Source organism: Netta rufina (assembly GCF_964035555.1).
Source record: "Netta rufina genome assembly, chromosome: 22".
NCBI lineage: Eukaryota > Metazoa > Chordata > Aves > Anseriformes > Anatidae > Netta > Netta rufina.
This window is the reverse complement of record NC_140146.1, coordinates 4,961,416-4,987,178: the sequence shown is the minus strand read 5'-3', so window position 1 is coordinate 4,987,178 and position 25,763 is coordinate 4,961,416. Positions and strand designations below refer to the sequence as shown.

General features: G+C 39.8%; 1 protein-coding gene across 7 annotated transcripts in view; it reads left to right on the top strand.

The window, feature by feature from the left end:
- Positions 1 to 25,763, top strand: part of KIF1B (kinesin family member 1B) — a 94,702-nt gene that overhangs the window by 4,886 nt on the left and 64,053 nt on the right. For 6 of the 7 annotated variants that reach the window (XM_084300309.1, XM_084300308.1, XM_084300310.1 and 3 more), the window contains exons 2-7: positions 1,706 to 1,892; positions 18,431 to 18,507; positions 20,774 to 20,953; positions 23,088 to 23,153; positions 24,512 to 24,690; positions 25,406 to 25,517. In XM_084300309.1, coding sequence (XP_084156435.1) covers positions 1,787 to 1,892; positions 18,431 to 18,507; positions 20,774 to 20,953; positions 23,088 to 23,153; positions 24,512 to 24,690; positions 25,406 to 25,517 — 720 coding nt within the window. In that variant the 5' untranslated portion in view covers positions 1,706 to 1,786. The remainder of the gene's footprint in view (positions 1 to 1,705; positions 1,893 to 18,430; positions 18,508 to 20,773; positions 20,954 to 23,087; positions 23,154 to 24,511; positions 24,691 to 25,405; positions 25,518 to 25,763) is intronic. The other variant, XM_084300306.1, reaches the window with a different exon arrangement.

Genomic DNA, 25,763 nt, shown 5'->3' with positions numbered 1-25,763 from the left:
CAAGTGTGTCTGTCTCCCAACTAGTTATTCTTGCCAGTTTGCTGTACCACTGGCATTGAAATTCAGTTGGCTTGTTCCTATGGATGTTCCTAATCATGTAGTCTGGTGAGCCACCTTAGGTACAGACTAAAATAAAGAACGCTTTAAATTGCTGCTTTTGCTTGGTGGAATAATTTAATTTCCATCTTCTCCATGTGATGGCATTAATGAAGGAATGCAGTTTTATTAAAATGTTCTGTGTGAAGGTGTGTCATCGCTTGAACGAAGCGTGTAGAAGCATTTTTACCAGCTAGAAAGCTTTAGAGCTGATATGCTTTCGCTTTTGATCTGCTAGTACATTGTCATCTAGTAACATTGTGATTACAACCCTAAAATGAGCATTTCGTTGCGTGTGGATGTAGCTAACCATAAAAGAAGCTTTCAAGTTTTCCAGGCCAGGCATGCTGACTTGTGCAGAGAAGGGTTCTGCCTGTGTTAGCTTGGACTCAAGTTAGAGATGTCTCCATTGAGTCAGACCAAAATTCACCTAGCCCATGAATCCTTTCTTCAGCATACACAGGTATTTAAATGTAATGCTAAAATATAAAGATAACACCTTCTAAATCTACTCTTCCAGGTTCTGATTGCCTGTGGCGTGTAGCTTGGTTTTTTATTGGGCCTTGAATGACTTCTTTAAATCTGTCTTACTGTTTTTTGAGCCCTTGTTAGACTTCAGTACTGTCAGTGTCCTGTGGCAATAAGTTAAACTCCTTAATGGTAGATCAGGTGGAAAACTTGCTTCTAATGGAATCAGCTGGTTGGGGGCAATGCAACTGAACCAAACTGTTCCATCTCTGCATTGCACCGCTGGCTCAGATGGACATGCCTGGAGGTTTGGGTTGTGGGTATGATGGATGGTTTCCTGCTGCTAAAGTGCTGCATCATTTGGATGTGGTAGGGAGGATTTGAACAAGTATTTTGATAATGAATGAAGATGAACTCACTGGTGAACATTTGCGGAAGATACAGATAGTGATATTTACCCTAAAGGCGATAATTTTTGCTTCCTCTTCATCCCTATGGAGTAGTGTGTCCTTTCATCGCTAGATATACAAGTTAGTTAGGGAGATTTTTTTCTTTGAGGAGTTTCCCAGTAGTGCAAAGGGTTCTTTAAAGTTGTTGCCTGCACCCTTTTGTCCGGAATGGGGTGTACTAAAAGTCAGCGTGGGCTGGCCCACTTCACTTGTGTTAGTTTTACTATTATTGCTAGGGCATTGTGGCAGCAGGGGTTGACAGCTAGAGCACATAGGCATGTAGTATATGGCAGCTAGCTCATTCTGAAATCTAAGCAGCTGTATCTTTGCTGCTAAAATTATCTCTGTTAGGTTAAGCCTAACACATGTTGCAACCAGATCTGTTGGTATTAGTGTCCCTTCTTTCTCGGAAGAAAACCAAGTAATGAAAACAAATCTGTTTGTACGCTTCAAAAGAAGCTGCTTTGGGTGACAAACTTTGGAACAGGGAGACAGCATACAGGTGCTGTTAAGTGTATTTCTAGCTCTGTCCTTGAAGTGACAGCTTGTTGCATGGGGGGAGGTGTTTGCTGGAAGGGAGCTGAAGTTATCAAATCACTTTGTACAACCTTTTTTTTTTTTTTTTTTTTTTTTAAACAGCATTGTGAAAGCACTAGCTGAAATAATCAAAGTGTATTTTTTTTTTTCTTTAGAAGACGCCAGCAAGAAGGTAAACTTGGAAGGATTCTGACCCCTTCACTTTTAATTTCTTGACCGCACTACAAGCAACCAGAATGTCGGGGGCTTCTGTGAAGGTGGCTGTTCGGGTCCGGCCCTTCAACTCCCGAGAAACCAGCAAAGAATCCAAATGTATCATCCAGATGCAAGGCAACTCAACCAGTAAGTTTATTTTAATTGCATAAGGGAGTCTCTCTTTCTCCTCTCCCTCTCTGCTTAATTGTATTCTTTTTATCAGACTAAACTTGTTCTGTGTACATTACATCATCTAGAATTACCCTGTTAGGAAACCTTCATCTCCTCTGAGGCTGTCATTGCAAACTAAATTATCTCTGGATTTCACTAGAAAGTCTAAGTCATGAGTGTCTTGATTTCAGTGCTGTTGCTTGCGGTGAGTTGTGAATTCTGCAGGAAAATTAGGATACAGAAGTGAAAACCTTTTTGGTTAACTTCAGTATGTGGGAATATCACGTGGACTGACAGATACAGGGATGTGGTAGGCCGCCAGATGATAATGCTTGTGGTATATCTCATGCTCGGGTCTGCTGCTTTACTTCCTAATTTGCTTATTTGGCAGTCTGTGCTTTTGTTTAGGAGCATAGTTGGAGTGAGACAACTGAGGGGAAAAAAATACCAGGTTTTATGCTTTCCAGACTAGATGGCAGAGCAATGGACTCCTCTAACCAATTAGAAGTGTTAGGTTTATTAACTAATTAATGTGGATCAGATTAGGAGGAGAACATTCTTCTTATGGGAAACTGAATATGGACACACCATTAATTGATTTTTATGTGCGTCTGAAAATATTGGTACAATTTTCAGCAGTGTTGTGTAGACTGAGCTATACCTATAAATGGATCTTCTGATGGTAGTTTTTTATTGTCGGGTAATGAAGTCATGTCTTGCACATACCTTAAGGAAGTAACATTCTAAGAGTGCTGAGTTATTTCCCTGTGATTAGTTGTGTATTTGCTGTTAATAGAAAGGTTACATACGCCCCCCCCTGCTTTTTATTTCCCTTTTAGTTGAGGCTGTACTTCACTCTGCTTATGCAATGGTATCTGTGGTGTCAGTCAGATCCTGTACAATGTTTGTGGTTCAGTGAAAGAGAGGCATCATGCAGAAGAGACCTCACGCTTTTCAGTGCAATGACTTTTTATCTTCAGACCCTCTGTGGAATATTTCCTGGAGAGACAATTTTGAGCTGGATTTTCACGATTCCATTTAAAATGAGGGGGAAAAATGTTTAGAAGTGTTCCCATGTAGAAGCAGGACCTTGTATCCAAACACTGCCTGCCAACTTTCAGACCGAAACAGCGAGAAGGGAAGAACTGTAGGCCCCAATAGATGGCATTTATTATGGAAATGCCACCAAGCTCCAAACTACAGCAGCACTGCTGGGTGCCTCTGTAATAGGTTTTCTCTCTGCTGTCATGACGTGATGGCAATAATTTTAGAAGCTTGAGATTGCTTAACTCCAGGAGCCTGTGGAAACTGTTTGTGCTACAGTGACAAGGGTGACCAGAGAATCTCTGTCAGCCTGTCTGTCAACGACTATAGAAGTCAGCATAGAAAAAAACACCGGTTCTGTTTCTGAATGCTAGAGCCGCGCTGCAGAGATACTTGAATGGTCAAGAGATTGTGTTAGCTTTCAAAAGGAGAAAAATACTTTGTGATTTATCTCGTTGGAAATTTCTTTATGGCTTTTTGCTGTATTTTGTATTCTGGAAATGTTTAATCTGCAGCCTTCTGTGTGAGTCTTATGGCTGTGGTACAAGATGGGTGATACGACAGATGGTCAGGTTTAAGTCATCAGGGGCCATTACAGGCTGTGGGAAAGGAGCCGTCAGTTTCAGTAGTTACACGTTCTTACGGTGTGGGGGCTATTTTCCTCGTATTCCCTTCTTTGAAGAGACATTCAGAAGACAGCTGTAGACAGAGGAGTAATTTTCCCTCAATGAACAGAAAAGGTTCTTATGATAAAAGATAAGAAAAAGGCATTGTTTGATGGAAAAACCTGAGCAGAAATCTTCCTCTCAAAAATCAGTTAAGCTGTCTGATGCACATAACTTCAGGCTGAAATCTTTCTGGTGTGCTTCCAGCCTAGGTGCATAAGTACTGTGGCTATTTTTTTCCATTCTTTCTGACTGCTGTAATCTTGCAGCCTCTCAGTTACATTATTGAAATAATTACTATAAAGTTTGGAACTTGTTGGCTAAAAGCAGACTACAGAAAGTGATGCTAATGCACCGTATGATGCTGCAGTTGAAAAATAAAGGGGAATCAGTCATAATTTTTGTAAGGCACTGGAGTGCCAGTCTTGTACCCTCAACCATGTGGTGAAGTGAACAAGGCTTAGATAGCTTACCTCTGAGAAGGTTATTTTTTCAATTGTGCACTGGTCAAGTTGACAGGCGGCAAATCTGAGAAGCTGGTGGAATGCGGGATAGTAACTACTTTAAGTCTCCAAGGCAGTTCAGGTTCCCTTATCTTGGAATTAAAGTTGAATAGACTATTGTGATGAACAGGATTCATGAGGCAGTGTGAAGTCGGATAACCAAGAAGGGATTTTGCCTGCTACTTGAGCCTAATTTTCTTCTGTATTGATTGGCCAAGCTGAGTGAATCCTGAGTTTAAATAGCATCCAAGTCTGAGTTTTGTAACTATACTGGCAATATAGGCAGAAACTGTGCTATAGTGAAACCAAAGTGAATCACTCGGTGTTATTTTAAGAAGAGCAGTATAGAAATGTAGATAAGTATGTCACAGGTATGCTCCATTTATCCTTTCCTAATGAACGCGTGCAGAAAATGTTTTGTGAGGCATCCATAATAAAGTATTGTTGAAGTTGGAATGCTGGAATTCAGGGTTGTTTCCTGATGTACTGCTTTTGTTTGTCAGTTTTTGTGTGAATTCAGCTGTTTATACTTTTTGGAGTGCCTGCTATTCATGGGGGACTTGCCAGCAAAATATAGCATTCTCCTGGGCTAGAAAGCTTATTCTCAGTTTCGTTCTGTGGTTTAACTTTGCATTCGAAACAAAACAAGTGTAATTTTGCGGACTTCAGGTCTCCTCCAGAATTAACTTGGCCTTGGCTTTTAGGTCACTTGTATGTGGTCAAGGCCTTTAATTGAGGTCTGTAGGGAAACTCCGATTCTTATAAATTCCCATTTTTTAAATGTTTAAAAAATGTCAGTGTAGCTGACAAGCTGTAGTTCTGTTTCTCAAAACGTCAGAGAAAGTTCTCGCCAAGTGCTTTACCCTGCTATGTTAAGAACACTAATGATGCAGTGACAGTTAAGTCAGTTAACAAGGAAATGTTTCTGTTTCTGTTTCAACAATCCACATTTAAACTTGAAACATACAGAAATCACTTGACGTGTGGTTTGTGGTGCAGCAATTGAACTAATGAAATACACAAAAGTAACTAAACCTGAAAGTAATGAATACAGCAGTGCTCCTGCAAGAAGTGCTCTTACTGTGAGCAGGCAGAATTTCTGTGTTTCTGTCTCAAGGGTGCAGAATATGGAAATTCTGAAATCAGAAACATTTTTTGTCTTGTATTATAAAGTCTTTGTTTTCCTTTACGGTTGTGGAAGGTGGTGAGCTGCAGTGATACAGTATCATGCAGGCAAAGCATTGTCAGAGTGCATCACTGAGTCTTTCTGGTTCTGGAATGTATATTGCAAAAATGGAATTCTGCAGTCCAGCTCGAGTCACATGTGCTTACTGCATTAAGGGGCTGGTATTTTGGCAGAAAGCCTGTGCTGCTCAGATCGTATCAGATTGCAGATGATATCCATTTGAATCATCCTGTCAGTTCTTCAGTGGAAAAGGGAGAACTGGGGGGACAGAAGAATAAAAGACAATAGAGGAATTCCTAAAGACAGGAGATGTTAGAAGCTGCAAAATCCTACTACTTAAGTTAATTTGGGAATGTGAAATTATTTCAAGAAAATAAGACATAATGCCACCATCAAGTAATTAAATAAAAATAATAAAAAAGACATTAACTGAGTGGGATTCTTTTCTTAAAAGAGCTTCCTTGTATTTTATTATCATCACTTAGGACTTCAGGGAAAAAAATAAGGCATGCTTTAAAAGTACTTGCTATGCAAGCAGGTAGTCCAGTATAATCTGGTGCACGCATACCGTCTCAGGTCTAGGCATGATATGGTTCTGTTTGCAGCATTGCCCCTAATCCAGTCACCAGTGCCAGGGTTCCTGGTGAGAGATGTATGTACCTTGAGGGAAAAGTTAATGGGCTCCAAAGACTTTTCATATTGATAATTAACTCCCTGGGGTGATCCCTCTGCTAGCAGTCCTTACAATCAGTTAGCTTGACATGGTGTAATGCATCGTTTGTTCCATATTTGCCATTATGGAATACTTTCAAGTGAAATTTGGTGTTAGTGGTCTTGCAAGTTATGTTTGTGGTGGTAGTTTGATAAAATCCCCCATAAAACTGAAACAGACTGAAACTTCTTAGATAACCCTAATGCAGTTTAGCCTTTCCCTCTGAGACAATTGTATTTTGTTTTGTCAGTCTTTGTATTTGGAAGTTTATCTGCTTTTGTGTTTTCCTTAATTTACTGGATATATAGCTTTATCATGCTTGGGGGTGAAACTTGCTAGCAGCTTCTTGATATGAGATTTCAAGAGCAGGTCTTGAAGCACTGGCTGTCAGCATACTTTGCTTGGTTGTTTTATTGTTAACTCCTGCTTGCTCTTTTTTTGTTCAGGGTGGTTTGCACCAATGCATCTTACAACATTCGTTAGTGTCAGTCCATTCTATAAATTACTCTTTTTTATGGTGAGTGGGAAAAAGATCCTGCTGCATAATATATGGGGTGAGAGGTGAGCTATAGATCTGAAAGTATTTCATGTCTGTGGTTCTTGTATCAGTATTTTAAATATTTCAAATATAAATAATGTTGGCAGCTGCTGCCTTAAATTACTGAAATAAAAAGCCAAACTGTTCTTTTTCTAAAGAGCTTCTTAGTGTTATGGTGCTTTTGTGGTGTTTGTTTTGTTTTTGGTCGAAATGATTTGATAATCCTTCTGTCCATAAATAAATAATGCAAAAAGAAAAAGTTGAAATGAAGCAGAGGTTCAAGCTATTAGCTACAAGACAGTATTTAGATAGTCATCGCTAGTGGAGAGCCTAGTTGGCTTTTTCTTTTAAAAAGCTGGGTAAGTGGAGAAAACTAAAATAATGAAGACAGGAAATAAGGAATTGTCCTACTTGTAATATGTCTTGTGTAATTGATTGTGCATTAGATTATGAAGATATGTTTTAGCATCTCATAACATGTTGTAGCTTGTGGGTGCCAGTGAAGGGGGTGAAACCCATTTTTCAAACTCAGGTTCATATGAGATTACTGTGTACTCTGATTTTGCCACAAACTGTGCAAAATGCAGCTGCACAGCCTCGGTATATTCAAAGATGGGAGGGCAATTGAATCCTCAGGCTAGGACTGAAAGGGGATTTTAGATGGGGAGAAAAAAATCCTTTTTGTCTTCTTAACTCAGTGATAGTCTTTGTAGCTTTGTAATGTTGGAAAGTTCTTTTCTGGACTGCTTAAGGTATTTAATGAAAACAGGGACAGTGGAGCAGTCCTGGCTGCCAGTAACAATAGTCCCAGCTGCTGCTGCAGACAGATGGCAACTAGGTTCTCAGGCAGGCATCCCTGGTGTCAGGAAAGCTTTGTAAGGATTTCTGGAGTTAATTTGTAGAGGTTGGGGGGGAATCTTTTTCTTTTTTCTAATTGTGTTTTTTCCTGAAGGTGTCTGAACTTTAATAAAATAAAAAATAAAAAAATAATAATAGAAGAGCATCTAATTTGAGACCCTTTTTTCTTCTTCCTCTGAGATGAGTCCTGCTTTATGCAGCTGTTCTGAAGCAAAATAAAAATGAGTGGGAAAGTAGGACTTAGCCTTGCGGGGATTTGATTTATGGTGCTCTTTGTGTAAATTACTTATTTCAAATATAATGCTAAAATTGCTGGTGTTTGGATAATGTGAAAGTGAGAAATACTGAAAGGTTCTTGGAGCAAGGTAGCCTAATCACTTATTCATCTAGCACTTTACTGGTGTACATGGACAGGGATTAATTGTTAAAATTGGCCTTTTTCATTGTTATGGGTCTCTAAAAAGTACTAACCTCTTTCAAAGAAGCTTACTCCTTAGGGTAAATGAGTAGGATTTGCTGATCTTTTGCGTTATGATCCAACTCCTGTCTGGTTTCTGAATGAAAAGCCATCCTGAATGGCAAAGAAACCCCATTGTGTGTGCATGCCTTCAAGGGAATACATGTATAAAGTTGTTTTTTCTTCCTTGAGGTAGCATTCTGTAAGCGTAGTTCAGATATTTTCCCAATACACATGCCTTAGTGAAGCTAATCTTTGGTTTAAGTTACTGGTGAGAGAAGTCCTTAGTGAGAACCTGGCTTTCCTTTAGACTGGCACTGAGGATTTGTAGGTAGCAGTGTAGTGGGAATCTGTGGAGTGGCTGCTACACAGGTAGGAAAGGCAAGCAAGGAGTTTAGTGTGGTGGCTTTACCTAATACCTCTTCCTCCTCTTATAAATCACAAATGAGACATTTTCAATGAAATTACAGAGTAGGTGGGAAGATTGACTTTTATAGATAGTTCAGTCTCAACTCTCAATCTGTTTTCTGGAAATGAATAATTTTAGATTAAAAGAAAAAATAAGCATACCGTTTCCAATACGGCTTGTGCCTGTCAAGAAGCAGGCACAAGTTCTTAAAGCCTGTCTTGATTAGTGTTTATTTTCAACATCCAGCTTGTTTTTCATCTTTTAAAGTGTTTCCAGTTTTGTTGCTTGCATCTTGAGGTTGCATCAGGAAGATAAACTGAAGTGGAAGAAAGTCACTTAACCCCATCCACATTTTGTGGTCTGTACGTGCACATAACTGTGGTTGTTAAAACAAAATGAATGTTTGACCAGTTTGTTAATACACACTGCAGTCATGGCAGGTGTTATAAAAGTGGGCTGCCTTTTGAGAAGGTACTCCGTGTGTCCTGTGGAAGATGCCTAAATTGCTTTGCAGGGGAGGTTGAACTGGGAGCTCCCGTGAAAGACAAGTCACGGTCACGGCGCTGGTGATGACCCAAGTTCCTCTACTGCCTCTCCCGTCACCGGTTACCACACTTGTTGCAAGTCCCATAACAGGCAAGAGAAGGCTTGAATGCAAGCTGGCTCCGAGAGAAAATGGAGGCAATTGCTGTTCTCTTTAAATAGCTGTACCATAAGGGGGGTTTGCTGGTAGGGGAGGGATGCTGCTGGAGTTTTTTCCTGACACTACTGGAGGGAGCACTCCAGGAGTGGGAGTCAGAGGGCAAATGGTAATGTCAGAGGTAACGCTGAACACAGATGAGCAAAGATTCTACATCTGAACATTAGATTTCTCTTTTGCAGGGTTAGGGGTTTCTGTTGCTCGTCTGTAAGACTGTCTTAATTGCTGTCTCTGAATGCTCTACAATATTACCCATTTATATATTTTGTTACGGTAATTTTTTGTAGAAAACAAACATGGAATCTTAGTGGGGTGTTTGGTTTTCCTTCTAAAGCATTTCTCATGGTTGTACAAAAAATAACTTGAAATGTTAATTCTGAACACCATTAAAAAAACATATATACGCAAGGTGGGGGTGGAGAAGATGAACAGTTAATGATTAAGGGTGCAAATATTTGGCCTAGAGCAGGACAGTAGGATGGCCAAGCTATTACAGCTAATACTAAATGCAGTGGGACTTCGGCAAAACTGTTAAGGAGTTAGTACAGATAGACAGGTGATAACAGTAGCGAACCCAGAGAGGTTCTGTGTGTCAGTGGTGAGTAAAATTGTGCAAAATGCTTCTTCAGAATTAGTGCCCACTGACTATGCACACAGAACAAGGGCTTTTAGAGGTGTTTCTTTTATAAAATGCTTAAGTAATGTGCCTTCTCTCATTATGGCCATCTGCATTATTTTTACTTCTACTTGCAATGAGAACTGCTTCAAGAATCCAACATTTTCACTGTGTGAATCATTTCAGCTCTTGAGGCTGGCAGAACCGACTCCCCAGGATTCTGCTGCTGCATGATGTCCTTTTAACGGAGCCCTGACAATGTGTCTGAAGGTCAAAATAGCTTTAGTAGAAGGCCTTTGGCTTTTGGAGACACAGTCATGTAAAAGCAGGGAGTGGGGGGTGAGATTGTATTATCTTAAAACAAAAAAAAAACCACAGGAGAAAAGAATTGAGCAGAACTCCAGGTGCTTAGCCAGCCACGGCATGAAGCTGATGCACAACTTCTGCAGCAGCACGCCGTCAGGTAATCGAATCACAATGGAAGTTTTGGGATGGCTTGGGTTCAGCTTTTCTGATACCTAGAGCAGTGTGGTTCGACTAGCTCCCACTTGATGCGAAGCCTGCTGGCATGCTGTTCTCCCAGAACGCCAGCTGTAGAGATGGTATTTATAGCGGTGGGATCTGCAAGAGCAGCTGAGGATGAGAGCGGCTTTCCAGCAGCTTCTGTGAGCGAGCCTTTGCCTTGCTCTGGTGCTGGTGAGCACAATGCCCTCCCCCACCCAACCTTTCTCCCAGTGCAGGGCTGAAATTCCACAGTGGGGAGAGAATCCGGTTGAATTCCAAATGAGCTGTTCTTAGCTTCTATTTGGTCGCCTTTCCTTTTAATGATTTGAAAAATGCAAACAATGCTTTGAAAAGCAGGCACTGTTTTACAAGCTGGAAGTGTCCATTTCCCTTCATTTATCTCTTGTAATAACAACCCTGAAAGTCTGTCTTATAAAAACAGTATAGCCATATATCTGATTGCAACGTATGCCTAGGAAAGAAGCCTGTATTAAACGTGTTTTTGCGGGGTGTTATTCACGTTCCAGCACATAAGAATTCCTGCTCCACCCTGCTCTCAGTAACGAACGTGTTCTCATTGTTGTCATTCCAGTCTACAGATGGCGCAGATATATTTTCCAGACACACACATTTTAGGAGACTGTATATTTAATGTTAATTTGGTCTTGTGGATTCGATTCCGAAAGTCCCAGTTCTTTTATATGTTAAATTGATTACTCAGATGTCATAAAATAAAACTACTGCTTGTATTGATGCAAATAGAATTTCAAGAAGGCACAGTAAAGAGTTATTGGGTGTTTGTTTCCCTAAATGTTGCTGATCTTACAGAATAAAACTTAGCCCTCTGTATTTCTGTCTGGACTAGCATATTTTCTGTCAACTTTTACCTGTTCCTTTACCAATAAGTACGAGAACAAAAGTGTAGGCAGGACTGTGCCTTTTCTGCTAGCTGTTATCTCTTAATGTGTGCTGGCATTTGGTAGGAATGTGTGCTCTGGGTAGGCTACTGCTGCCACTAGGAGGGTTACTGAGGCTGGTGGGAACTCTTAATTAGGTGAAAACTCATCGTTTGAACTGTTTCTATTTCGTATGTAGAAATAAGGGAGGGTTTGCACCTTCAGCATTGACAGATGGGCAGGAATACAGGGATGGAAGAGGGAAGTGACAGAAAGCAGACTGCATTGCAGAACGATGAAAGTTCAGTGTCTGCAGCTCCATACCCGGCCTCCACCATTACTGGGTTTTATTTCTGAATGGCAATTGATAGGAGGCTGCTTTTTTTTTGAATATTAATCTATCAGCCTCCTTCCCTCCCCTGCACAGACTGTGTGTCAGCTAATCCCAGGATTTAGCCCAAGTTAATTCTGTCTGCCACTGTTCATCTGAAGGGCAAACTGCAGTTAGCCCGTTCCTTGCTGGAAAACCCTCCAGAGTGACCAATATGTGGCGTGTTTGATGGCAGCATGCCCCGAAACATGACTCTGATCGCTGGGGAGGTGGAGCTGTTGAATCAAGTGACTTGAGCTAAATGCAGTGAGGAATAAGAGAATACTTTCAGTTCTTACCTCTTGTGTGCTTTGCATCCTGTGTCTCCATTCGAAGAGTGAAGGGCATTGCTTGTACCCCCAGACAAAGGGCTGCAGATAATTTTGAACCTGCAAGATTTATGGCATGCTGAGGAGCAGCGCTGCCTGGGATGAAAGCAGATTTTATTTGAACCACGAATTCAGTAACCTTGTAAACTGACATGAGATTAAAGCAGTTAGGAAGGAGTTTTCTTTATTCTTTGAGCCCACAAAAATATTGATGCAGCTGAGTAGATGGGAATAGAAATGGGGGCTGATCTTGGCTGAGCTTTCCTTCCCACCCCCCTTTCTCCTCTGTAGGTTTCCCACTGTCTCTTTACTCTGCTTTAGAGGGGAATGGAAGTGTAAGTCCAGAAATGAAGGCCTGAAGTGGGGCTGTGTTTGGGTGTATGTTTAGGAAGGAGTGAGGACACTGAATGCTGCTTCCAATTAATTGAAAGTATCACAGGAGGCTAAAAATTTGTATTAGCTCTCTGTTGTGCTTTGCACTCTGGTTACAATTGTAAAATTAAGTGTGTATTTGATGTGTGCTTTGTGGAAATAAACTTCAACAAATCAAAACTGCATTGTAAGGCAAAAAAAAAAAAAATCCTGAAATGATAGTTGGAATGCAAAATAATACATGTTAGAAAATATAAGGGTACTGTCTTGATACTGAAGCTCTCTGTCAAAGCTTGCAAACAGATTTGCTAAAATTAAAAACGAGAAGTGAATTCGATCCCATAGGTTTGAAAGGCTGAAGGTGTATGTTATTTCTGTGCTGGCTGATCCAGCAGATGGTGGGTGGTATGAAAATGTTACCTAAGGAACAAGGAGTGAGCTAGAGGTTGGGCTGTGGAAGTGCCTCTGCCAAGAAATGAAGTTACCTGTTAGTGAGGGTATGTAGGATCAAACGCTTTGTGGAGATGGGCTTGTTGTTGTTGATAATGCACATCTAAAATTATAATCCCTTTGATTGTGCTTCAGCTTTCTTCTTATCTTTTATTAGTCAGTACCACTCCTACTATACACTTTTCCTTTACAAGGACTAATTGGTTAAAATATGTGGGTTGCATCTTGTAATCTAAATCTGCACTGCCAGCCATCTGTTCTGTTTTGAAAAAGTTCTTTTTTTTTTTTGTAGTTATCCATACAGATCAGCTGCATTGGAAAATGAAGAAGTAGCCTGGAGAGGAGGGGAAAAAAAAGTCTGTCATTTCTATTGTATCAGTTGATTAAGTGGAGAAGCAGAACTGGCATTGTTCTTTTGTGTTTGAGGGAGTGTGGGAACAGGAGTTATATGAGTATCTCTTATATTCTGGGTAACGGGCCATAGGTCACTTTTTATCCTTTATTTGCCCCTGCAGTTTTCCAATTGTGTAATCGCACAGGATCTCTTTTGATAAGCAGACTCCAGGAAAGTCATGCTAACCTTCCGAAAGCTTTGGAGCATGCTTCTGCTTTTGGAAGTTGTGCTGGTATGGGAGCAGTACCTGTGAGCTGCGTTGGAAGACTGTCATTGTGTTTGGGCTCTGATTTTTCTTTGTGAGTCTTATGCTCTGATTCCTCAGTGATGGTGATTTGTCTGCAAAAATGACTTAGTTGCATTTATTTTCCTTCCACATCCCAAAGAGTGTCTGGCAAGTTATATGTACAAAGTACAGAGTGTAGCTTGAAATTACAGCTGCTGGCTTGTATATTATCATTTAATAGCGCACTTAAGAAAATCAAAGTTTACGAAAGAGATCAGGATAACGTATGTTTGCTTATGTAATGATACACAGCTTTAGATTATTTGGTGTGAAGAAACTTGTTTTAAAACTATCGGTTTCCTTACTTTGTGGTCAATGCTACGTAAAATCCCTAAATGTTTCTAGGTACAGGTGTCAGAACAAACCCCACAGAAGTTAAACAGCTAAATAAAACTCTTTAAATAACTTGAGCTTCAGAGACTATATGGATTACTACTGCTTAAAGGCACCTCAGACAGCGTGAAGAAGTTCTCTACAGTTTACCATGTAACTGTAAGGAGAAAGAAGCTTTTAAAATGTAAGATTATTTTCTGCAGAATTTATAAGTCTGGGCTGGGCTGGCAGTGAGTATAAATGTTGCTGTATTCAATTAAATAAACGGAATCAAGTTCAATGGTAACACTACAGAGCTATTCACCCAGTGCGCTTTTATGTAAATTTTATATCCGCTTGACAGCTGATATTTTTTTAACCTATTTTGTTTTCTTATAAACTTGGAAAACTCATTTGAATATTATGTCTGAAGGTCAATTCTGTTACTCAAAATTTGGGGGAATTCATAACTCAGATTTAAAAACACTACACCAACAATGTGGACACTTATTTCCCTCAACCAGACCAACAAGCTGCAGAGTATTTTTATAGCAGGAATATTCCCATGCTTTTTTCTCAGCCTTCCATTCCAAAGGGAAATGCTGACCATTAATCCAGAGTTTGCTTTGCTGATCCCAGAAGAGATTTTAATCACTGAAGTCAGAAAACAGCATCTTCAACTTGTTCTATCCTTTCCACGTATGTGAAATAGAGTTGTACGTAACCTTTGGTGGCAGTGGTATGAGATGGTGATCTGATCGAATACCCCTGCCAGTTCTGTTTGGTGCAGAAACCTGAACTTGTGGGAAGCCGAAAGATTCCAAATGAGCTAAGGAGTTGGCTCGTGGTAAAGCAGGGGGCCTGAAAAAGGGATCGAATTTCTCAGAAACCGGCTGCTTAGGCTAGCTCCAACGTTCAAAGTTGCTACAGTGCCATGCTGGCGGTAACTAATTATAGCTGCAGCACAAAGCGTTAGTCTCAGTCTGCAAACAGAAAAGTTAATTGCCACGTTGGACCTTTGAAATATCAGATAAACAAATTTATCCTGTAAGATAAAAAGGCCATTAATGTGTTCCTGCTGTGATCGTCTGCCTTATTGCCTTTCTCATTTCCTGAGGCTCTGTAATTAAACCATTAGCTTGTGTACCATGCCGTGAGTCTGCTGTGGTGTGAGGAGATGGATGATGACCTAGTTCATGATTCACTAATACAATGCGTCTTGGCCTTGCGTGGTTTAAAAACCAAACAAAATAACTGAAAAGCTTTTACTGTTCTTGTGAGTGTTGAAGACCCTGGAAGCAATCCTTTTACTTGTTAATTCTGTTTGTTTCCTTGTTCAGCCGAAGACACGGCTTGCTGAGTAACATGGTATGTGAAATCAGTGATGCCCACTCAGTCTAATTTCTGTGTGATCGTGCTGGCTTTTTTCAGTTTGGCTTACGATATTTGAGGTTAAAACTTACCTGTACTACAGGAAGTCTTCTAATTTTCTTCAGATGTATCCACGAGCTTCCTTAAGAAGTCCCTCCAAAGATGATGCTTGGTGCAATAGACACCTTCAGGCTAGGTCAGCTGCTTTAATTTGAATTCCTGGTTCGTTAGCGGCCTCACCATCTTCTTTCAGGCATTGTATCTCACCTTGTTATGTATCCAGCCACTTGGTTCAAGTTCAGACCACGTCAAATGTGACTGATGGTAGCAGCTACCCACTTGATGCTCAGTGCTGTAAGAGAAGAGGGATTTGGTCCGCTTGAAATCAGTTGAGGTTGTGATCTTACGTTTTCTCAGTTGTTCTGCTCTCCCCGATTCCTTTGCAGACAGACAGCATTCTGTTAAACCAGTGATTCTGAAGGTGGAGGATGTAGACTGTTTGTAAGAAACCAGAATGGGGATAAAAACAGTTCAAGCTTGCACTTGAAGTTGAGTGAGAAGGCTGTGGCTGGATCAGAGCAGCGAGGGACAGCATGCAGAGTTCCTGGCAGCCAGGAGGTTTCCTCTACCCTGTTCCTGTTGCTGTGGAAGGTTTTGGCCAGGCAGCTGCATTCCCAACCTCTGACAGAGCTGCCTCCTTGCACGTTGATCTCCCTTTTCCTAATATGCTTCTCAGGATATGCTTTGCAAAAATGTGCATCCTAGAAAGTAGCTTGGAGAATAGTGAGCTGCACACAGGACTTAATGTGAAGGAGCTCAGAGAAGCTAAAGAAAATAAATAAAAGTAAAAATTGGAGGGGAACTGCTAGCATATACCATGGAGCCTAAACTGGGCTCTTTGTGAATGTGATGGATCAAATTTAAACCTGAAGCCAGCAGAATGGAGCTGTGAGGGCAAGCTTGTAGTGCGTGTCCTGACACTAAGCGTGTTGTATCACTGCAGATCTTGTCTTTCATGGGTGGTCAACGTGCTTTTTTTATGCACAGCCAGCTGAGGGAAAAGCTAGTTGTTGCTTTGACTAAATGCTTGGCTTCCTCGCTTTCCTTTTGGAAATAATGTAGATATTTTCATTTTTGTAAACAATCAGTACGATGTGTGTATTTTCACATCAAACTTACTTTTGATTAATGCTGAAATTTATGCCGTTGCTTGTAATGTTTCCTGTTCCTGACGCAGTAGAAGCTTAGGATGCAATTTCTCTCTCGTTTCCTTGGAGAGAGCAATTGCAGCTTTGCCTTGGCCAGGAGGAGTAGCTGTCTTGTTTATAGACAATGAAGTAAAAATAAAAAAGAAAAGACTGAATACCTGCTATTCTGCTGTAGATCCTACAGAGATCTACAGTTGTTCTGTGATCCTCAGTTGTTCTGTGGGGTAAATAAGGCGAGATCAAAGCTCTCTTCTGCGATTGAATTTGTACCTTGGAACAAAACTGCACTGATGTGGCATAGGGGTGAGTTTTTAGATTGGGGTTAAAAGCAGGTTTCTCGGTCAGCCAAGCCATAGCAAGGCTTCTGCTCGTCTGGATTTCCTTCCCAGGTTGCCCGGCCAGGAGTTTCCCATTTTCAGGCCAAGGTGTTCCAGTGAGGCGGTCACTCCTCTACTTCCCTAGCCATCATTCCTCCTTCAAACAACACCAAGAGTTTGGGTTAAAATGATATGCTGTGGAGATTAAGCAAGAATGTAAATTTATGGCCAGGAGAGGTGCGTTCTGCTTAAAATCATGTTAGCAATAGAAAGGCACAGGTTCTATTTATTGCTGCTTTTTCTGCTTTTAATGGTTAAATTACTTTACCTTGAGCTCTTAACCCAAAATGATTAAAGGAAAGTAATGTTCTATTCCAAAGGACATTACATCAAACTGAGTTGGAGACGGTGTTTTTTGTACTGTTTTTTGCGTAGGAGCTTCCTGGTACAAGAGAGGACTTCCTTACCTTCCAGAGCTTTGATTGCTAATAATTGAATGAAAAACAAGACAAGTTGTAAATCGTAGCAGCCTGGAATCCACTGAAAGAGAACTGGTTTGGCTTTGGGGAGGGAGAGCTGCCTTGTGGGATTTGTTCACTTTAGAGCTGGTTTAATCCTGTGTGCTGTAGATTTACTGCTGTTGGGCCAAGACTAGCAAAGGGAGCCCAAAGCCATGTAGGACTGCTTAGGTTACCTCTTTGTTGTGTGTTGATGCCTATGTTGCTACCCAAAGCTGCACGCGTTTCTGCCACGTGATGCTGTACTGGTGCACAGCATATTTTACGTTGGCTTTGCATGTCTGTCGGCTTTCGTACAGCAAGAATGTCAGCACAAGGTGCATCCAAGTAAAATGGAGCTGACCACAAGAAATAGAGTAGCAACTGTTGCTATTTGCAGTCCACAAAGTGATCCCTCCTCCACACTGTAGTTTTGGCCAGCAGCCCTGCGCAGGGACTCAGCATCTGGTGGAGTGATTACATTTTGAAGGGAATTCTGCAACCGCATTTTCAGGGACTTCACTGCAGCATGTTAAGCTCATAACGCTTGAAATGCCAAGAGATATGGGTGTTAAGATTTTATTTCTTAGAGGAGAAGTGGAAGAAGCTCCCATCTTTCAGAACCATGGCCTTCCTGGCCTGAATATGTACGAAGGAGTCATTTGTAGTGTAGGATGGCTGTTTGGGATCAGAATGTATCCTTTGCTTGGTATCAGTGTCAGTTTTCCCTGGGACGAGTGTCACCACAAGTCTATTCTTCTTTCTTTGTAGATTTTGTTTGCGTGTGTCTTAATAAGTACATCGTTCCCAAAGGCAAATTGCTGCAATAGGTGCCGGTGGGCATGTGTAAACCAAAGGTGGTTTATCTAATTTTGATATCCTCATGAGTGTGCCTTTTTAGAATCCTTATTATGTGGATGATTTTGAAAACAGCTGATGGAAATGATCATGTATTTCCAGTACTGTAGTCTTGAGAGAAAGAAGCAGTAGAGATTAATTTTGGCATCAAGAGCTGTGCTTATAAATTACCCTCCTTGGAATATACAATCTACAGGCATGTTGTATGCCATTAAAAGAACTGGAATCTATCGTGTATTAATTGCTTCCAGGCAAAGGTTATGGGAATGTTTTATTGCTGGGAAGAAAAAACCCCAAAAAGCCACCCACACACCTAACATGTATCTGGAAAAGTTTCCGTTAATCGCAGGGAATGCGTATGTATGGATCAAATATTGAAAGAAGTAAAGGGATTGAGAGAAAGAAAATTAAAAATACAGAGGTACTGCTATGAAAATTTTGTTTAGCAGCATCAATTTGTTTTAGGAATGTTTTTCCTATTTCAAATAAGGCTTACGTAAATAGTATTAGGAAACTGCGAGTCTATTGCTTCAATCTTATTACTGCTCTGCAGTGTGGGAACTCTCTGAAAACTCACACAGATTAACTTGAGGGTCAGCAAGTTCATTAATTATGTTGCCAAATGCCAAGTTAGCTAAGTGTTTAAATTTTGTTTCCTGTAGGTATTATCAACCCAAAGAATCCTAAGGAAGCGCCAAAGTCCTTCAGCTTTGACTACTCTTATTGGTCCCACACATCGGTAAGTTCTTTCAGAAGAAAACCATTTTTACTTGATTTGATTTAACTGCATTCTTTTTTTTTTTTTTTTTCCTGACCATGTCATCCCTGTCAGATGTTTCTGCACTGTCTCTCTTGCCCTCATTCAGATTAAGAGCTTGGGAGATGGGGAAGCTAAGCTCCTGGGAGTCTGATAGCAAGTTGTAGTTATTTGGAAGATTACTTAAAATAATCACCAACTGTGTCCTGTTGTAAATATTTAAGGATGCATGTGAACCACAGTTACTTCACTTCGACGTTGAGCAACTTTCACTCGTCTGCAAGTTCGTGCAGTTCAAGAGAAGATGTGGTCTGGGTTCCCTTGGCATATCTGGAAAAGGCAGAGTAGTGACCTATGCTTCCACTAGCTGCAAAAGCAATAATCTCTGTCATTTAACTCCTCTGCCCCACCCTCCTGCAAATTAGTACTAAGGTCTTGCTGACTTCCAGTAATTGTTCTAAAGCAGGACTGTGTTCTGCCATCTACCCTCCGCCTTTTTTTCCTCCAGAAATACAGAAAGAATGGGTCATGTTTTTTGAAGTTGTTAATTTTATTAATTTGGATGGCGCAAAGACAATCCTGTTGGCCACAGATTTGCTAAGAATGATATTTTCACGATGAAAACCTAGAAAAATTTGGATTTGTGCAGCTCTTTTCACAATTCTTCCTGTTGAGTGACCTAATTTCCAGAGCAGCTATGCAAATAGATTATGGGGTCAGTGGGAGGAATATTAAGAACATAAGTAGTACTCAAAACCAGCAGATACTCCGTGTCAAGGAAAAGAACCCGAAAAAAAACCCTTGAAACTAGCTTGAGAGTGTTAGCGCAACTAAATTTTGTCCTGGTTTCAGGAGCAACTAGTGTTAAAATGCAACATTTTGTGGAAAGGGAGAATGTTAATTTAGTAGTAATGTAGTGACGTACACAGTGAAGTTTCAATGGTATGTTATCTGTGCAGTCTGCTCTCATGTGTGCAACATAAAACACCTGCATAGATTCTCAGTAGTGTGCTAACTTTTAGGAAAGTCCATGGTAAACATTTGCAAATGATGAAAAGGACATCAGGAAAAAGAGCATATCCAGCAAATCCCACTTTGTCACTATTTTTGTATCCTGTACCATGCCTGGAGCTGTGTCTTGGACTGCCTCCAGTGACTGCATGTTGGAGTCTGACCAGGGCAGGGCCTGAGTGCCTGATGTGCTACATAAAAAATGGAGGATTCATTTGTTCATTTGATGAAGTTTTGTTTTGAGCACGTTCTGTGTTTGCCTTGAGATCTGGCACCTTTGTTCTCTTTGATGTCTTGTGATTATTTGTTCTTTTATTGCGTTTGCAGCAGTATTCCTTTTCATCAGGCAGTAGTGGAGGTGGTTCTTTAGCCGAAATATAACAAACTTTTCAGTCAAGCGTTTGAAGGTGATGCCTTGCTTTGTCCTTCTTCGCATTTCTGTCACTGGAGCCACCTGTCATAAAGTGTTTTTGTGCATTCTTTTTTTTTTTTTTTTCTGCTTCATTTTATTACCTGGATGAAGTTCTTTAAAGTAGTTTCCCTCCCCTCCCAGTGCTATATTTCAGTTTTATTGCTAACCCTGAGTTTAACCATAGAAGAATGTTCTGATACACTGTCCTTGACTGGTTCAGTGACTAGGTAATTTAAAAATGTATATTTTCATACTTAAGGATTTTGTAATCCCCAGTACAATTAGCAAGGTTGCAAACAGAAATCTGGATTGGATTATAGGCTGGGAAATAAGAAAGCTGCAAGAATTTTTTTTTAAATTATTTGCATACACCTTTAGTCTAAAAAAACCTAAGCATCTTTTGCTTTTCTTCCTCTGCCCTGCTGAGCCCTTGTCAAGACCAGCCAGTGGGGGATTTTGTAGCTTCCAGACCTTCTCTGTTGGTATTGTCTCTCTGAGCTCTACTTCTCTTTTTTTAGCTCCCTCTATTCCAAGCACCTTGAATTCTGTTTGGCAGTGATCTTGCACAAAACATGTCCAGTAGTTCCAACAATGTTCGCAAACCAGAATTGGTTTCTTTTCTTGTGGAGATTGCTTCCTCAGCAGTGATGGAGTGGTCCTGCCAGGGTTGTCAGTGTCATCCTGTTGGTACTGCCTTTGGAAAAATGTGTAAATATGCTTTGTTTGCCTTTCCCTAAAAGATTGACTCAGAAGATTAAAACTAATTGCTTTCTGAAATGTTATGTGAGAAACGTCTGTTCTGATGCTTTTTTCGTGTTCTTACAGCCTGAAGATCCCTGTTTTGCATCACAGAGCCGTGTGTACAATGATATTGGAAAGGAGATGTTGCTGCATGCCTTTGAGGGCTACAATGTGTGCATTTTTGCCTATGGACAAACCGGAGCTGGGAAATCCTACACGATGATGGGCAAGCAGGAGGAGAGCCAAGCAGGGATAATCCCCCAGGTAGAACAGAACCCAGAAAGGGGTTTATTTTTATACCATCTTCAGATTCTTGCTGGCTGATACAGTCTTCTTGTATTGCAATAGTTCACAGAGAACCATAGCTTACTTCTGAAGTGAAAGAAATCTACTCAGAAAAAGAGTAAAGAGATGCAAGTAATTTCTACTGTTGTTTTTTTTTTTTTCAATTGTACTATATATTCTCTGTATATTTCTGCATCCAATGTCTCTGCTCTCCCCAACAAACTAGCAAATGAAGATGTCTTTTTCACTAGGTTTGTTGTCTGCTTCTCTGCCTCTAGTTAGGACAGCACTTGAGCACTTTGTATTCAGCAGAAATTCCAAAGGTGATGCTGCTCATGAACTTGCCAGAAACTTTTTGTGAAAATGAGTTTCCCAAAGCTAAAAACTGAGTAATACCTTTTATCTTAGTAAGAAATGAAGTATATCAAATCTATGGGAAAGTTAGGGCTTCAAATTTAGAGCACAGCACAGTGTTGTTGCCTCCTGAGGTTGGTTTTGATACTGCCCATGAAATATAAGAAGTTGAGATACGCCCACAGAAAACTGGGACTGGCATTCAAACGATGCTGCCACTTGTTCTAAATGAAGACCTTCCTCAGTGTGGAGGTGTTGACAGTGGACTAAATTTGGGAGTGGAGGAATGCACTGTCTTCCAGTGAAGTAGAAATCTGAGGTTGGCTTTCCGTTTTAATAAATATGCTGAACAGCCTGAGTCATCATTCTGCTACAGGTTTGCTGTAGGCATTGACCCTGTGCCATGGGTATGACATAGACAATGCAGATCATTGTTTTCTGTTAATAGTACAGGCATTGTATGCTCAATTATTTAGCAACTGCTCTGGTACCATTTGAGGCTGCATATAGGTTATCTTGAAATAATGTTAGAAGAGTGTATTTGTACACTTCTGCAGAGGTGCCTTGATGTAAGACATTGTTACATGGAAGCATTCCCTTTTTTTCTTCTGCAGTAATGTATCAGTATAACAGGTGAAATTAGTTAAGTCTGTGGAAACAGCTCAGTGCTCAGATTCTTTGAGTTGTAATCTTGATGTTCCTATTTGTCTTTTTGTAACCTCTAATGGTAATTAAAGACTGTTAAAATCTGTAACATTCCTGTAGATGTAATCACGTTCCTGTTATCTACCACAGTTTCTAAGCAAAATCATTTCCTTCCACTTTCACTGTGAGAAGTTTCCTTATAAAGGAACAAAATGAGTTATCTGTTCAGGGAGAACTTATTGACTCTGTTCTTTCTTGTCATGTGTGGAGAGGGTACAGCACAATCACATTCAAAGTGATATAGGTTGTTGACATCAAATTTCAGTGTGTTGGCAAAATTCCCTGGCTCTGTCTGCCAGTTTCTAGCGTGAAATCTTATGCTTTAACCATGTGTGGACTACTTTTAAATTGCCTGTGTTCATCATAATGATTATTTTCCATACAGAGGCTAGTAGATAAGTTAGAAACCTCTTTTTCTGTGCTTATCCCTCCATATGCTCCTGCTTTTTAATCTCCCTGTATGTATCCATGGGTTTACGAGTTGTTTGTTTTTCTCCTTTGTGATACTAATTTTAGTTCTTACACAAGTTATTTGTAGATGAGCACTATCAAAGTAGTAGAATGCTGACAGCAGAAGTATTCTTCATATGAAGATGCTGTTAATAAATTTTGAAACTATCTGGCTGTTGATTTAAATCTGAATCCTGAAACTTCAGCACACCAATGAATTCACACAGGGTTGTTAGTTTAAAAATAAACAGACTGCTATTTTTATGAGACTAGGAGAGGATTAAGTATTTTAATATTTCCTTAATCTTACTTCTACTTTCAGTTATTACAAGCTTTAATGTTATAATGGGTTATTTTTCTAATTTTGTAGTACATTATAATAATATTAGTTAAACCTAGAACAACTGTAGTACTCTATAATTCAACCTTAATAGTTTATTTTATAGTGATAGGTGAGATGATGCCTCTTCCTAGTGAGGCTGTTTGTGGTTGAAATCTGTTCTTTTTCTTCCCCTTCCCTCCTGTGCAAAATTAATGATTTGTCATAGTAGTTACTACTTCCTGCGCAGTACTAATTTCTGTCCTGGGTTTAATCTGTTTCCAGCTATGTGAAGAACTGTTTGAGAAAATCAATGACAACAGCAATGAAGAAATGTCTTACTCTGTAGAGGTGCGTATAGTGATCAATCAATATTTGTGTGCTGGTCATCCAGCTGAGCTTAGGTGCAGCATTCTTGATACTTCATTAAGATGCTGAGTTCTTTGTTTTGAAAGCATTGTCTTTTCTCTGTTTCATATTAGATGCAAATGTACAAGCAAAATATTTCTAGGGCTTTTTTCCCCACCAGAAAATGAACGTACCTTTACCTGTGACAGTAGTTGTCAAGTACATGATGGGTAAAAAAAAAAAAAAAAAAAGATGCATTCACAGATAATTTTTTTGACCACTAGATGGAAAATTCCGCGTTTCTTGTCAATTAAAATAGTCATAATTTGTATCTTGACTCTCTGCGAGACTTGACTAGAAGAGCTTAGTTGCTCATTCCTACCTAGCATCTACCATTAGCAACACAAGTTTGCAGACAGACTGAAAATAGGAGCAGAACTGAAACAATGCTACAGATAAGTGTGGTTTTTTTGGTCATAGACTGAGCTTAAACTGGTGGAATGAATCACCTGGTGCTAAGGGAGGTCTGGGGTGTGAACAAAAGGAAAGTGCTTAGGAGGATGTTCGTATCCACAGTTGTGGCTAGATGGGTTACATTGGTCTCTACAGCAACTGCTGTTCTGTTTTCTTTGACATACCATCTTCTGGATGAGTGGTTTTAATTTCTTAGTTACAGTCCCTGAAACATGCCTTGAGATGTTTCATTTAGTATCCCAGGCTTTTTGCTGAGTTTTAGGTGCATAGTTATGGGATAATACTGGTGGTGATTAATTGAAATAAAATATTTCTCGTATCCCATTCTCAGATAGAAAAGCAGACCAAAGTACAGTTTCATTTTTTATTTTTTGTTAGTGTAGCAGTTCAGGGAGGTTGTCACTGGTAACCTATTTGTAACTCAGTACTCTTTTCACTCAGTACTTGGTAATATTTCTTTGTAGGTTGTTACCTGTAATGAAGATCGGTTTACAGAAAAAAATTTTTCAACTTTGTATGTGGTTAGAAATTTATTGGCACTTAATTTTCAAAAAAAAAAAAATCTTTAGAGTTTATTTTAAAGCATGTTGATTTAAAATTACCATTGTTTGAATAATTGTACTGATAACTCAGGAATATAATAGGACTAGGGTACAGGTCAGAACCAAAAGTTGCTCCTACATGCAGGGAAAATACATATTTTTTTCCCCTAAGTTTACTTTGGGGTTTATATGAGATTACTTGTAAGGAGACTCTTTTTACCATTTGTTGTTTGCCTTTTTCTAAAGATAGTTTTGTTAGATGTGTCACGTGAAAAGTGATTATGAACTCAAATATATAATTTTTTAGCCAAACACTAAATTATCCATGCAAATTCCTCTTTCCAGGTGAGTTACATGGAGATTTACTGTGAAAGAGTCCGAGACTTGTTGAACCCGAAGAACAAAGGGAATTTGCGGGTGCGAGAACATCCTCTGCTTGGACCATATGTGGAAGATCTGTCCAAGTTAGCAGTGACATCTTACACAGACATTGCAGACCTCATGGATGCTGGAAACAAAGCCAGGTGAGCGACAGTGGTACAGACTTTTATCTCCTTTGCGGGATTACATAGTTTATAGCACCAAATTTAAAATACCTTCTGTGATGCACTAGTGCTTTTTTAAAACCTGATGTCAGATTTGGAATACTATTCAAATATACACTGATCAATTCTATTAAAAGGCTAAAATTGATTTGTGTGGTGTAGAAATGTTTCAAATCACTGTACAGATACATAAAGCTGTAATGGCTTGAGATGAGATATGTAAATTACTGGCTTTTAATTCTGCCTTTTGATGTCTACTGTATTACATTACTGGTATAAATAAGCATGTAAGCATAATGCTTGATTCACTGAAGTGGTCAAGACTTAAGTTGGCATTCCCGTTTTAGGTTCTGGTTCACTAGTAGTTTTTGTCATAGGTAAACTGTACAATCCAGTTAGCAGTCTGTGTGAGAGACTGATGTAAATTTGCGTTTTCTTATGGGTTAGTGGTGGGCAGATTAGTGACTATACAGATTGAGCAAGCTCTATTTAAATTGTGCTGAAACTGGGAGGAGCTGAGCAGCAAAAAATGTTCATGGTATTCAGTGTGGCTTGGTCTTGGATAGGGCCAAACGTCAACTGTACAGCCTCTTGGTCTCAGTACCCTGCAGCTGCATTGAGTCCTGCAGGTTGGTTTACTTGGAGCGTAGAGGCTACTGTTTCCTAAACATATTTGTATCTGTTCCTCTTTTAGGACTGTGGCAGCTACCAACATGAATGAAACTAGTAGCCGCTCTCATGCAGTGTTTACAATTGTCTTTACTCAGAAGAAACATGATGCAGAAACTGATCTTTCCACAGAGAAGGTATTTTACAAATAAGAAATAGCTTCGTTGAGTGGTTTTCACAAAGCCTCCCTGCAATGACCTATTCTTACTGGCAGTGTGAAGAGACAATAGGAATTACTTTTTTTCTGGTGGTTTTTTTTTTTTTTTTTTTTTTTTTTTTTTTTAAGGGTGAACTTGCTGTATGCTTTGCCAGAACCTTTTTATTTCTTACTGGATTTTGTTTGACTGTAATTCTAAAAACAACTAAATTGGGAATACATGCAG